The following is a 15231-nucleotide window of genomic DNA, read 5'->3' as shown; positions in this document are numbered from 1 at the left end:
CCGTTATCTTGCATGGCAAAGTTCATTCCACCTTGTTTTGTGTACTGTAGACCCCCCCCCCCCCCCCGCTAGTGTCCCGCAAAATCCTGATGATGGGTGCTCAGGGAATCGAACAGATTTTCAAAGAGTGGGGGGAGGAGTTTTTTTTTAATTTGAATTCTTTATTCTCACGATGGCACCATCGCCAATAAGAGATAAATTTATGAGAAGGTGAGATTGTGGGTTAAAGAGTTGGAAAGTGATTAACATCACTTTGAACTTTACAAGTATGGGATAGGGTGAGCGCTGCAGGAGCAGATTGAGTTCATCAGCAGTGAGCAGATTTCTTGTTTGAAAGCAGGTCGGGAGGAGACGTCACGAATGCTAGCAGGGAGGGCATTGTAGTATTCTAGGGATTTGTACAGTGGGGAGTCTTTACAGCGATCGGTTCTGGAGGGTGGGAGGTGCCAAGTGCGTGCGTGTCGAAGGCTGTACTGGGCCGTGACTTGAGCAAGGGTGTTGAGCATGCGTATGTGTTGTGTGGCATATTGGTATTTTATGGAGTGAGCAAGAAGGGTGAGCTTCACTTTGCGGCTAGAGAACATTGTCGGCCATTTGAGCCGATGGAGCCGTGTTGAATGATTCAGAGGAGTGTAGAGGGAGAGACGGAGGCAGATTCTGGCCGCCTTGCGCTGGATCTGCTCAAGACGGTCAAGGGCTGCGATTGAGAGCGGGGTGACAGGAATGCATGCATATTCAATTATAGGCAGGATATATGTTTTGTAAATGAGAGAGTGATTTAGTGTGTAGAGTTGATTTGAGCCTAAAGCGAATTTTAAACAATTTTACGGCTTTCTTCAGCACAAAGTCAAGGTGGGCTGACCATCTTAGGTTGTGCTGAAAGATGATGCCGAGGTGACGATGTTGTGTTACTGTTTCTAGTAGGGTTTGGCCAAGTTTTATTTCGGGTAGTCGTTGGGGGGGGGGGGGCAGTTAGCATGGTAGAACGGGAGGATGACGGTTTTCGTTTTATTGACTAGCAGGTACCAGCGCTCTAGCCATTCTGCTGCGACATCGACGCTTCTTTGTAGCGCAGCCTCACACTCAATGTACCTGCCTGCAATGGCAATTAGTGCGGTGTTGTCCGCGAACTGGCTACACGAGGTTGTAGCATTTTCACAGGCAGTGGGTAGGTCAATGGTGTACGCCAGGAACAGAAGTGGTCCACGACCGAGCCCTGGGGCACTCCCGCTGGTATTGGAATGAAGGCGGATGTTCTGCCTTCAACTTTGGAGTTGGGAGGGCGATTGATTTTTAAATCAATCAAAAGAAACTATACTCAGAGTGCCAAGTAGTCACAATTTCCAAACACCACTGTGCTAAGAATTCTTTTTTTACCCGAACAGATATTAATGAATGTAATCTGAAGACCCACAACTGCAGTAGCCAGTCAGCAACATGTGCTAATAACGATGGGTCCTATATATGCGAGTGCCATCCAGGGTTTAATACCTGGAATGGCACTGACTGTCAAGGTATTTCCCAGCGCTCGTGATGTTACCTTATTTCAGGTTTATGATCTTCTTGAGGCTGTGCTGCAATGTTTCAATCTACTAAACTGACCAAACATCTTACCCTGACACAACTTCCTTCGGTCCCAACGTCCTCTCCTGACACAACATCCCGCCCTGACACAACATCCTACCCTGACACAACATGCCACCCTGACACAACATGCCACCCTGACACTACATGCCACCCTGGTCTGTTGACATGCTATTCAATACGCACGTGTGTTCGTAGATCTTTAAAATTGTCACAGTTGGGGTTAAGTATTCCTTGAGTACATTGGGTACATCCTTGTGGTCATATTTCACATCGATTCAATCCATTTAGAAATGTACCGTAAAGTGGCATGACGGCGCTGCCTCTTTAACCTACTTCTGAGTCAGAGGCAGCGAAACCAGGGATAGGAGATATTGGCCTGCAATTATACATACAGTTCATTTCAAAACTATAGACGCGTACCTAGGCAAAAACCGATATGCCAGCATCTATACCACATAAAATCTGTGATCACTTTGTGCATAATTTTTTCCAAATTGGGCGTCTGTTATCCAATCGTTTAGAAACTATATGAGAGTAATTGTGGAGCGGTCCTGAGCAATATTCCGAAAACTATTCTCAAAAAGTTCCAGCCAAATTTGAAATATTTCAAAAACCCTACGCGACTATAGTTTCGAGAAATGGACTGTAGTGTTCATAGTTTGCCAGCAGCATGAAACAAGGCGGAAGACACCGTGTTCGGAAACAGCGACCTTTCTTCAACCATCCACACGGTTGGTAGAGCCTCAGCCTATTGAGACACTCTGAACCATATTGGTCCTGGACCCGATGCCGGCCCTCTTTATTCTAAGGGATTTTATACTGTGTAGGCAAAAACTCTTTATTCAAAGGGGTTTTATACTGTGTAGGCAAAAACGCGGCTTATCTGCCCGTCTATGTATATAGTGGAACAGTTTGAGATGGATCAGTCTTTGCTTTGTGCCATCAGTCATGCCAATTGGCCCATGCCAATCGGTCCATGCCAATCAGTCCATGCCAATCGGTCCATGCCAATCGGTCCATGCCAATCGGTCCATGCCAATCGGTCCATGCCAATCGGTCCATGCCAATCGATCCATGCCAATCGGTCCATGCAAATCGGTCCATGCAAATCGGTCCATGCCAATCGGTCCATGCCAATCGGTCCATATAGTGGAACAGTTTGAGATGGATCAGTCTTTGCTTTGTGCTATCAGTCATGCCAATTGGTCCTTGCCAATCGGTCCATGCCAATCGGTCCATGCCAATCGGTCCGTGCAAATCGGTCCATGCCAATCGGCCCATGCCAATCGGTCCATGCCAATCAGTCCATGCCAATCGGTCCATGCCAATCGGTCCATGCCAATCGGTCCATGCCAATCGGTCCATGCCAATCGGTCCATGCCAATCGGTCCATGCAAATTGGTCCATGCCAATCGGTCCATGCCAATAGGTCCATGCGAATCGGTCAATGCCAATCGATCCATATAGTGGAACAGTTTGAGATGGATCAGTCTTTGCTTTGTGCTATCAGTCATGCTAATTGGTCCATGCCAATCGGTCCATGCCAATCGGTCCATGCCAATCGGTCCATGCCAATAGGTCCATGCCAATCGGTCCATGCCAATCGATCCATGCCAATCGGTCCATGCAAATCGGTCCATGCCAATCGGTCCATGCCAATCGGTCCATGCCAATCGGTCCATGGCAATGTGGCTGATGTCGGAATTCTCGTATACAGCTTTTCATGCAGCCAACGGTCGCTCACAAACACGTTGATTTTACAAGTGTGAGTGCGTGTGGGTGTGTGCGTGGGTGTCTGTCTGTCTGTGCATATACATTCCTCCCGCAAAATCTCATCGTTTTTCACTGAGAACACCGCCCTGCCAATAGACAAGTATAGATAAACACAAAACAAGTGGATATCAGGATTCCTCCGATGATAGTGTGCAGAACTGTGGAGCAAGGCTGGCTTGTTACAACCCCAAGTTTCATGTAATCCTCAAGCATGTGCTTTATGTCACAAATCCAAGGTTGTGTTCACATTAATTTGAATTTGAACAGATGTTGATGAATGTAGCTTGAAGACTGATGGTTGCACTGATTTGGCAACATGCGTTAACACGTTTGGTTATTTCCGCTGTGAATGTCCACCGGGGCTTAGGAGCAATGGCACCGGCTGTCGAGGTAAATGAAGTGTACTGACGGCGGTCTCTGGTGTAAATCTCTCTCAGGCCACATAGGATGTGAATCAGTCGAATGTACCGATTTCATCTTCAAAGAACTTTAGTATGCAATCAATTTAGCAGATAGAGCGAGCTCCACTGTTGGGACCAACTTACTTTCATAGACAGTTTTCAGTTTAATTATTTTATTATTCACACATATCCGCCGGATGAGTACGCGTGGCCCATGCACCATGGGGACCCACGAATACAAACCAGCATATGTTCCCTCAGCAACACAAGCAAGCAAGCAAGCAAGCAAAGATAAATGAGAGCCCAGGCAGCGAAAACAAAACGAAGAGAGATGAGGACATAGGCAACGAAACCAATTCCAAAGCGTAGCCAGGGATTGAATGTGTGCATCTGGGTACAACAGTTAATACGGCTAGTGCAGCCGTACAGAGCGCAGCAGCACGAAAATACAAAGGTGCCACAGCAGCAGCCAAGAGTTTGCAAACACTAAAAAAGAAGATCAGTCCATGAAAAAATTATTGTCGCCACAGGTAGACCTTTCCAGCAAGAATGCATGCGTGCACACGAGTAGGCAGGCAAGCAGTTTAATACAGGCCCGTAAAAAAAGTAAATTATCGTGTCCGTTCCCGAACTCACGACAGCTGCTAATGCCCGGTAAACCCTAGCGCCGGATGAGGAGATACGTCTCACAACCACTGGCAAAAGTGCCGAGAAACCCCATTAGCTGCATCCATGTACCCCTTGTGACTGGCCACAAGTTCCCAGTTGACTGTGGGTAGCAGCACGACTGGAAAAACGCTCCCAGGCAGGATTTGAACCAGGTGCCTCTCGTATCTCAATCATGGACATTGACCCACCGCATGGGCTTATATGTAACACTATTGGTGAAACACCCCCGGAGCTGAATATACTGCTAAGCATTGTGATAACACTGTTGTTTAGGGCACAGACAAACCTTTATTGCACTTGATGTGCGTGCCCTGACAGACGGATGAAAAACAGCGCCGCTTTCAACGATCCTGGTTGGAGGAGTTTTTCACCGGTGTGCAGTGTTGGCTTCTGCTTGCCCTGTGTGATGCTTTACCGCAGTCCTTTCGTACTTAACTTGTAAACTCTATGCCAACAGTCCAATACCCCTCGCTGTACTTCATGTTCCATGGACTGCTAAAAGTTGTGCCCATCGAACAAAGTCTTTCAATGTTCACACATATATGCTCCCTACATTTTATTTGTTATCACAATTCAAAGAATTCACACAAATTGAGTGTCAGCATACACACAATGTCATAACAAACATGTCTATAATAATTATACCGCTTGCATGTCTTTATCTCTATACATTTCCTCATATAATTTCTTTCATCTTTCTGCGAGAACCGGACCTATGGGACGGTGAGAAGGCAATCATGCCTGTGCAATTGGTGAAGTAAAATAAAAGTCAACAACAACAGCAACAATCTTCCTAGACCTACTCAAGTTGAACTGATGAGGGGAAATCCCCAACACACTTTGCCTGAAGGGAAAGTAATGCTCTTCAGGCACAATCTTCCTAGACCTACTCAGGTTTTTTTTTTTTTTTTTTACTAGAGCCACGTAAACCCGTCATGTGTGAGCCATTAATAAGGGGAGTGGTGGCGTGGTCTGGGATGCTCTACCGAGGTTGAACTGATGAGGGGAATCCCCAACACACTTTGCCTGAAGGGAAAGTAATGCTCTTCAGGCACAATCTTCCTAGACCTACTCAGGTTCAACTGATGAGGGGAAATCCCCAACACACTTTGCCTGAAGGGGAAGTAATGCTCTTCAGGCACAATCTTCCTAGACCTACTCAGGTTGAACTGATGGGGGAAATCCCCAACACACTTTGCCTGAAGGGAAAGTAATGCTCCCTAAAACACTTTAGGTAGCACAATAATTTGTTGTTGTTGTTGACTTTTATTTTACTTCACCAATTGCACAGGCATGATTGCCTTCTTACCGGCCTATAGGTCCGATTCTCACAGAAAGATGAAGAAAATTATATGAGGAAATGTATAGAGATAAAGACATGCAAGCGGTATGATTATTATTATAGAAATGTTTGTTATGACATTGTGTGTATGCTGACACTCAATTTGTGTGAATTTTTTATAATGTGATAACAAATAAAATGTAGTGGAAGCATTTCATGAGAATATATGTGTGAACATTGGCAGACTTTGTTGGATGGGGACAATTTTTAACAGTCCAGGGAACATGAAGTACGGCGAGGGGTGTTGGGCTGTTGGCATAGAGTTTACAAGTTAAGTACGTCAATATCAGATAGGGCTCTCTTGAGTTGATCGGCAGCAGTTATCGATCTTACATCAGCCGAGAGGGCGTTCCATGCAATACTGCCGTGAAACATCATACTCGAGCGACCAGCAGGCCCGCGAAGGAAAGGAACTTGGAGCAAGTTGGAAACTTGGCCCCTAGTGATGCGCTGATCGTTTAGCACGGTGTTTGGAGCAGTCGTTGTAAAGAGTTGCTGTAGGAGTGGGCTACAGTATCCATTGATACAGCGGTGTACAAAGATTAGAACTTTCTGAGTGTATGTGTGTGCCAGGCTGACTATACTAAGAAGTGCCAGAAGCGGTGCGGTGGGGGTGAGAAAGCGCTGTTGCAAGGTTGCACGAATGCCGGCTTTGAAACTCTTCTCCAGACGTCCAAGCAACTGGGCAGAAAGCCATGGAACAAAGCTATTCGAACCATAGCATAGCTGAGAGAGGACCATGCTGAGGAACCAAGTGCGTCTGGCGCACAAACTGAGTCCTTGGCCATGCCTCCAGAGCTGGCCAATGGTCCTAGCAGTCTTGCGGCTCAGGTGTGCAATGTGGGGCTTCCAGGACAGCTCCTCATCGAGTATTACCCCGAGATACTTAGCCGAAGGTGTGATAGCAAGTTTGTCAGCATGGCAGAACACCTCAGGCTGTGTGTCATCTGCGCCACGGGGCTTTATGAAGAGAAGCTGAGTTTGTGCTGCATTCAGCAGCAAACCAATATCTTCTAGCCACGTGGCGAGGCTTGTGATTGCGTGGCTGAGGGTTCGGCATACTTCAGTGGGGTCGGTGTCTGAGCAGTGGAGAGTAATGTCATCCGCAAATTCTTGGTGGTTTACCGCCGGTGGCAGGATCGTGCTCAATGTGCTAGTGTACAAGACAAATAGCAGGGGACCAAGAACGCTGCCCTGTGGGACACCACGAGAACAAGAAACGGCAGGAGAGAGATGTCCTTGAGCTCTGATCTGCTGGAAGCGGCCTGAGAGGTAATCAGCAAACCAAGTTAGTGGAGTACCAGATATGCCAAGAGAGAAGAGTTCAGTCAGAAGACGCTCGTGCGAACGCGATCAAACGCTTTCGACATATCTACGAACACAACTCCGGTGTACTCTCGTCGAGATTTGGCTAGAGACCATGTGTTGACTGCGAGGGCAAGTGCATCCTCTGTGGAGTGTTGTTTACGATAGGCAAATTGGCTGGTGGGTAGAAGCTGGGCTGATTCGAGATAGGTGGTGAGCTGTTTCTTTACAAATGCCTCCAGAATACGGGAGATGATGGGTAGCAGGGAAACTGGGCGGTAGTTTGTAGGTGAGGTTGGGTCGCCACCCTTAAACAGAGGGGTGACATGTGAGGATTTGAAGGTGGAAGGAAGTTGGCCTGTTCTGAGCGAATAGTTGATAATTTTGGTGAGATTGGGTGCCAATATTGAGGAGAACTTGTGTAGAAGTAGGCCAGGCACACCATCACTGCCAGTCGCCTTACTTGGGTCCACAGAACTCAAGCAGGACTCGAAGGCAGAAACTGCGACTGGCTGGAAAGCAGAGAAACCACATTGTTGGGTTGGTCCCAAGGGAGCTTGAAGAGTGGCGCTGGGTCATGTACGACACTACCAAATGTTTCACTGAGATCCTGTAGGGATGCCTGTGGGACCTGGGCTTTCTTTTGACGACCAGTTACAACATTCAACACTCTCCACAGTTTGCGCTGGTCACTCAATCGGCATTGTTCAGTGAAGAACTGGTTGCGCAGCTTCCTGTCGAGTCGACGGGCCATGGCCCGAGGTTCTCTATGCTGATCACGCAATTGTACATTCGCTTGATCTCTCATGAGGAGCCGGTGTAAATGATTACGTTTACGAACTGCACCCACAAGCTCATCAGTCAGCCAGGGGCACGGGCGGCGTGCGCGTTTACGCTGGGGTACCAATGGTGCATACTGGTCTAGTGTGGACATGATAGAAGAAGTGAAAGAATGAACCATATCATGGATATTGCTGTGGGCATCAAAGTCTTGCTGCTGTTTCCTCTGGAGGTCAATACTGAAACTGTCCCAGTTTACTCGATGTAGACGTCTGGTGGTTTTCACTGACGATGCCACGTGCTGGTGTGTGTGAATGTTCAGCCGGGCCAGCACAGCAAAGTGATCACTTATGTCTAAGTGTATTGCTTCACAGGTACCATCCAATGGGGAGGCTGAAAGGAACAAATCTAGCATCGTGGATGATGTTGCCGTGACCCGTGTTGGAGATGTAACATAATTGCAGAGATTGTAGTGGGAAAGAATGTTGTACAAAGGGGATGCAGATGGAGAAATTGGATTGCTAAAATCAACATTGAAGTCGCCAAATAGCACAGTGGATTGCTGACATCCCTGAACAGCTTGCTCAATGTTCTGATCCAGTGCGGTCCAGTAGGCAGCAGAACTATTTGGCGGCCGATAACAACAGCCGAGGAGCGTTCCATGTCGACCCGGGGCTAGAATCTCCAGCCACAGCATCTCTAGCTCGCACTCTAAATCGGCCCGTTGTCGAACAGCCAGTGACTCATTGCAGTACACAGCAACTCCGCCACCTCGCTGATCAGGTCTGTCTCTTCTGTATAGCCTGAAGTGCGGGATGGACAACTCCTGATCGGACACATCCGGAGTCAACCATGTCTCGGCTATTGCGAGAACGTGAATGCCTCGTGTTGAGATGAACGTTTGAACTTCTGCTACCTTCCGCCGAACACTAAACACATTCAGAAATCCCACACTGAGTGACTGGGTCGAGGAGGTAGGTGGTGCTGTGGGTGTTACATTATAGTTATAGTTCTGCATTTTTTTTTTCAAGTCACGATTAGACTCTGGCAAGCGGACTAAATCGTGAGCCTGGAGCTAGATTTGTTGGTTTCCGGGAATCCTTCTTCTTCACCCCAGTTGCCAACTCTGGTGAGGACTCAGTGCTGGCATTCCGGCCTCGACGTTCAGGCGTGAACCAAGTGTGGATCGCTTCGGTGTTGATGTTTGATGCCACTTCTGATAGGAGTCTCTCTGTCCGTTCTAGATCTCGCTCTGCAATGTCTACTTCGACGTCCGCGAGGGGAGTTCTGGGGTGTGCTGTCATGCTTGACAGCAATCCCTGTGCAGACGACATGTCTGGCTCAGTATCTGTCAGGTTTTTCAACGCTGAAGTAACCTCAGTAGGCCCCTCATCGACTTTCGTAGTTTTCAAATTCAAATCCGTTTCGAACACTTCAGTGCTGACTGCGGGTTCTCCAACATTTGACCCCACAGGAGTTGCACTCGTACTACATCCAATACTCGAGAGAGTACTCGGGCTGGTGCTGGGCCTGCTGGCAGTGCTGCTGCTGGAGCGTGCCGAGTCTGGCGACTCGTTTTGGACTCCGGTCTGTACGGTAAGTTCACCAGGTTGCACTCCGACAGTTGCAGTTGCGCTTGTTCTGGTGTGCGCGGTTCGTTTCGGGAATGTCGTTCCTGTGGCGAGTTTGCAATCTGCGGCGATGTGTCCCGGTTGGGAGCATTTACGACAGGTTCCAGGCTGGCCTTCGTAGCGAACACAAAACAAGTTGTTCGTAGATGTTTTCACATACGGCGGAAACTGCATGTTGGGGCGAAGAGAGAATGTGGCGAAGCGGACACCAGTGGCAATGGCGAGCCCTGACTTCGTCTTGACAAATCCATGGCGAAGAGGCCCAACGGCCGATCCAAAGACACCCAGGCTTTCGATAATAACGTCGTCTTGGACCCAGATGGGCACATCGTGGATTTGGATTTCCACGGAATCAGGCACCAGTTGAGTGACGCGCACTTCCACTGATATGAGATGGAAACCGTTTCGGCAAAGTCGTGTCAGAGTGTCTCGGGAATGAAACGTGGCCTTGCAGCTCAAGCTACTAGTCAGCTGCACGGATATCAGGTCGGTGTAGCCATGTTCAATCAGGGCCTCAGCAACTTCGAGGGTTTTCGTGTGCAGTGGAACGTGGAAAGTACCCGTGTTCCTCTTTAGAACTTTCGGAGAGACCGAATTCCACCTGCGATTTTCACCGGATGTGGGCATTTTGGAACGCTCAAACTATCTACTACCTAATTTTAAACTATCCAGTCCCTACCCTGCTCCAGACCGGCCTGCTGCCAGCTGGCTCCTACAAAACCTGCGAAAAACTACGGAGCTCGAAAAAAGCTAACTGCCCTGTAGCTTGTCACTGCAGAAAAAAAAAAAAATTTCAAGGAATGCACTGCATATGCAAGCCCAGTGACTTATCTGCTCATAGGTTTGGTGTCCTTTGGCCTGTGTTTGGTGATCTTGGGCGGTCTCGAAAGCTTCTGGCCAGAGGAACACAGCAATGGACCACTTGCCATTTGTACAGATCCACGAAATCCCGTAGAATCCCGTTGATCCGGAAGGGTGCTGAATGTGCTGGGCCCTATTGTGTTTTCTGCTATTTCCACTAAAAAACGGGGCCTGAAGGCTAAGGATAAAGATCTAGCTAGTCATTAGTTCTAACCATAGTGAAGAAGCTGAAAAAGCGATTGCTGGTCATTGAATTATGACGCGAAAATTGGTCAAATGCGCATGCATAGCACACATTCAACACCCTTCCGGGTCTACGGGATTCTACGAGATTTCGTGGATCTGTACAAATGGCAAGTGGTCCATAGCCAGCAATTCATCCGTGGATCCACATGATCAGCGCCACAGCGCAGTTTGGCGCTCCAAATCCACCATTACGAGCGTCTAACTCAAATTATCTGCTATTTAAAAAAATCATCCCAGATCACCCAAAGCTTTTTGACATTTTTATGCCTATATTTTACCTTTTAATCGTCTGATCTGGCAAAGGGACAGGCGAATTGTGCGAGGACGAAGCAAGCACTGTACACTGGTACAGATATACCTGTACTATGGTTGGCAAAGGGTTAAACAGCAATTGGTGTTTCCCTCAGATGCTCAGGTGGACTTCTCGTGAGCTCATCAAATTTTAAAGAAAATAGAAGAAACACATGAGAACAAGCACTATTCACGACTGTAACACGATGATAAACAGTCAGAAAGAGAGGTTCCGCACTACGTAAAGTTGCTCAACTGTACGTTGGTGGGAAAAACCCGTGAATTCGTGATTTTGCACTCCACTTACGGAAAGTTGTCTACGGAGAGTACGTAGATAGGGCTCTGATACCGTAGCTGGTCCGTAAAGCCTAGTTCACATTCGACGCAACGCCGACGGTACGGGACGTAAGGGCATGTCGGGAGGGCTGGGTGAGCTGTAAAATCCTGTACGATTCGTACGACACGATATGCAGCAGTCGTTGCGACGTTCACCGTCGAACGGCACGAGTCATAAGGCACGGTCCGTGACGGGGTGACTTTTGGACCTAATTTCTCGCTTTTCGGGACTTCTTTTCAATTATTTCTCCTTGTGAGTTATCATGGGAAGCGCAGTGTTCGAAATGCTAAAAATTTCCAAAAACGAATCGGGAACAGTCGGCGCACAATGCCGTCTCCTGTTCACACTCGAATTGCAGCCGTTTTGTACGCTTACGTCCCCGTCTACGCCCGTCTACGGTATGAAAAGTTGGATCGATCCAACTCTTCCCGTTGCTACCCGATCTGTACGGTAGTACGGTTGCGTTCCCGTTCCTGGTGTTCACATTGGACGCAGTCAGACCGTCCCGTCGCTTCCCGTCGATCCTTACGTCGCGTCCCGTCGCGCCCCGTCGAATGTGAACTAGGCTTAAGTGGATTGGGGTACAAGTTTATGATTCTATCCTCAGGTTGATCTGGTCGTACACTGCCGCGTTCGGAGTTGCCAAGGGCAGCTACGTAGGACGTAGGACCGAAGAGAGGGTCAGTTTTGTGCCCTATTATCGCACTTTCTTACTGGTTATCATTTTTTTTAATTTTCTACAGAATGCCCCTCCTCCTGATAGACCATCACAAAGAGAGGAGAGGAAGAAGATAAAAGAAAATAATGATCGAGACAACAAAGGAGCAAGACCGACAATGTACTAGTAGGGGCTCTCAGGGAGCCTGTGCCGGTGAGGCGGGACTAGCAATGCCGACCTAGGATCTCGGCGTTAGCGCTATCCAGCGCACCATGGACGGGATTACGAAACGCATGTAAATAGATAAGTGAGGGGGAGGGAGTTGATTGTGGATGGGGTGTTACAGCGAGACTGTGGCCCAACACCAGCAGCTTTGTCATAGGTGCTGATGCACCTTGCCCTTGAACGACTGGAGGGACGTGAGGCGTGGCGAAGACTGCAGCACAGTTGGGGGCAAGTTGTTCCACTCATCAGTGATGCTGTAGGGGAAGCAGCGTCGCACATAATCAGGAGAGGAAGCCGGGAGGACGTTCTGTAGCTGAGACTCGTGGCACACCGAGTGGCCGGACCGAGTTCGTGGACATGTTGGTGGAGGAAGCTGTGGGGGACCAGCGACGTAAGTTGCGGTGGCCTGCCAGGCACATCAGTTTATACGAGGTGAATAGCAATTTCTGGACATGAAAATAAAATAGAGGCCCACTGGCTGTGTGTTTTACATTTTTCATATCTTTTTGTATCTATTGTATGGCTTAATCCTTCATCTTTCCAAATATGTGACAATTGCTCATGCTGTGATCCCAGAGACTTTATAGCGGGATGTTTTTGACAGGCCAATTTTTGGGCCTAAATTTCAGTGTATTGAATTCTGGCCATGAAAGTAAAATAGCGTCAATAGGCATCCTATACTGCACCATTTTTGTTATTTGTTCTATTGGTGGACTGCAGTTGGCCTCTTCACACTTCCAGCTAACAGGTCCAAGACTATACAGCGTCTGAAGTGAAGTGCACATGGGGAAGCCAACAATTCGTCCATTACTTCTTATTTTACTCAAAATTCAAAATTCTCATGCGACATAGTACCACAAAACTCGTTGAAATGCCTCCCAAGAAAAGGCTATCAACAAGGCACCGACACGAGGAGAAACTACAACAGCCCAGCTGTCAACTACAACAAGAAAAAAACTTCATCAACCTGACTGACTTGACTCTACACGCGACGAAAAATTATTTTACTCGAAATGTCCAGCAATGTACAATGTCCAGAAATAGCAATTCACCTCGTACATAATTATAGCTGAGGGAGGCGACCGATCTCCTTGCTGCTAGACTGTGGAGGAGGACACCAGGGCCAATAATGTGGAGGGCGCGTCTCTGCACTCGATCAAGAAGGCGCAGATGGCTTGAAGCTGCTCCAATCCATACCAATGGCGCATACTCTAGGACTGGCCTCACAAAACCTCTGTAGACGGTTTGTGTACCCGCACCATCGAGTAAGCGAGCAGCTTTGCACAGGAAGCCCAAGCGAGAATTCGCCTTGAGTGCTGTGTTGTGGAGGTGGGTCTTGAAGGAGAGGCCCGAGTCAAATGTGATGCCGAGGAGTTTTACCTCCGATAGCTCTGACACAGTGTGATCTCCAACCGTGAGGTCCATGATAGGCCACCTGTGCCGCTGATGGGCTATCTTCATGAGCTGTGACTTTGTGGGCTCAAACCTGATTCTTGCCCCAGTCATGGTGCACATCCAGGGTGGCTTGTAAGCTTTTCTTACTGTTTGGGAGCAGTTCCGGTTATCATCTTTTTACAGTCGTGGATAGTTGCTGCATAACTCGTTCTAATTTGTTCCATTCACGTGCGTCTTCTCTTTTTTACATTTATTACTGAATCAGTATCCGAGTTCATCTTTATTTTGTTAATAGTTATCAGTTCATGTCTTTGTAGACCTGTTCAAAACCTAATACTGATATGATGATGTCACGACAGTTCAATGCACATCTCCACTTTAATAAACTCGGATGGAGAGCCAAGGATTAATATTAAAAAAGAGGACCAAAAGTTTACAAGTTATCCGTTTTGTCCAACACTAACGGTTATAAGCAGATTACTGTTGAGTCAAAAATGTGCAACAATTAGCACAAAACTGACTAATGAGATCATGACATTCAACGACCTGATGCTTAGCTGCAGAACGTCTACAATGCGCAAACCAGCAGCCTTCAAACTTGGAAGGTTCTAAGTTATGAAGTAACGTAAGAAAGGCGAAGGTCCTATGCCTGATTTCCGACTTCTTCTGTTGTCTGCCTAATAGGGCAAGCAATTTGTGTATTCAATTCATGTAGTTAAGGCAGCATGCTGCACATCTGTTCCATAGAAATCAGATCCGGCTGCGTTCTCTTGGTTATTCACTCCTGGTACAAATGGAACATGCAGAAAAAGAAGAAGGAAAACCACAACCAAGCCAAGAAGGGTACAACACGGGCAAGTTGTCGATTTGTAAAGTGAATTGTTTTCTAGCGCACCATTTGGGAATATCGTCTTTAAAGCGTTCCTCCTGCCGCTTATTCGGCGTTACGAATATCCAGATTCCACCAATGGTAGACTGCAGAACCGTGGAACAAGGTTGGTTTGTTTCAACGCCAAGTTTCATGTACTGTAACCCTCACTCTGACAGAGATGCCTGGCAGTCACACTGTGCAGCTACTGTTTACACAGCTGCATAATGCCGTTTTTTATTTTTTTATTTTAGTATTATTATTTTTCTGCAACGCAGATGATGATGATGATGATGATGATGATGTTGATGTACGGTTGTCTTAAGTTTTTTATGTTTGTTCTTTTATTCCATTATGAGCCGGTCTTCTCCGATTGGTGGCCCCATGCTCATTGTGTTCAACAGCACTTTGCGTTCCTTTTTATATTGAGTTCCAGTGCACTTTGTTTTCATTTTCCTCTCTTTTTTCATTCTAGTTGAATTTTGATGTATTGCGTTTTTGCTTGCCCGTACAAGAGGCTGTTCAAGTGATGATGATGATGATGATGACGATGATGATCATGATCATGATCATGATCATGATGATGATGATGATGATGATGATGATGATGTTCACTTTACTCCGTTGGGCAGTGAACTGTTTTCGTGGCTGCCGTAGCTCCTACCTGAAAAAGTCAGTCAAGAATTTCAGGAGTTATTGTTTGATGGGTCGTTAGATAGAGGCCGGTGTTTGTGAGACTGCAATCATTTAATGTTTCTTCCTTAGTGGTGTAGGTAGATTCTGTTTTGTAAGCATAGTAGGACTACTTTTGTTTTGTAAGTCAATCTCATTCTCCACGCTTTGCTGTCATTTGGTTATGTTT

General features: G+C 47.2%; 1 protein-coding gene across 1 annotated transcript in view; it reads left to right on the top strand.

Moving 5' to 3' along the window:
- Positions 1-504: 504 nt before the first annotated feature.
- LOC135813034 (adhesion G protein-coupled receptor E2-like) overlaps positions 505-15231 on the top strand; it is a 55809-nt gene continuing 41082 nt past the window's right edge. The window contains exons 1-3 of the mRNA XM_065326253.1: positions 505-508; positions 1386-1514; positions 3628-3750. Of these exons, the coding sequence (XP_065182325.1) occupies positions 505-508; positions 1386-1514; positions 3628-3750 (256 nt within the window). The remainder of the gene's footprint in view (positions 509-1385; positions 1515-3627; positions 3751-15231) is intronic.

This window comes from Sycon ciliatum, chromosome 3 (assembly GCF_964019385.1).
Source record: "Sycon ciliatum chromosome 3, ocSycCili1.1, whole genome shotgun sequence".
Classification (NCBI taxonomy): Eukaryota; Metazoa; Porifera; class Calcarea; order Leucosolenida; family Sycettidae; genus Sycon; species Sycon ciliatum.
The sequence above is the reverse complement of the archived record's forward strand: the minus strand, read 5'-3'. Positions and strand labels throughout refer to the sequence as shown.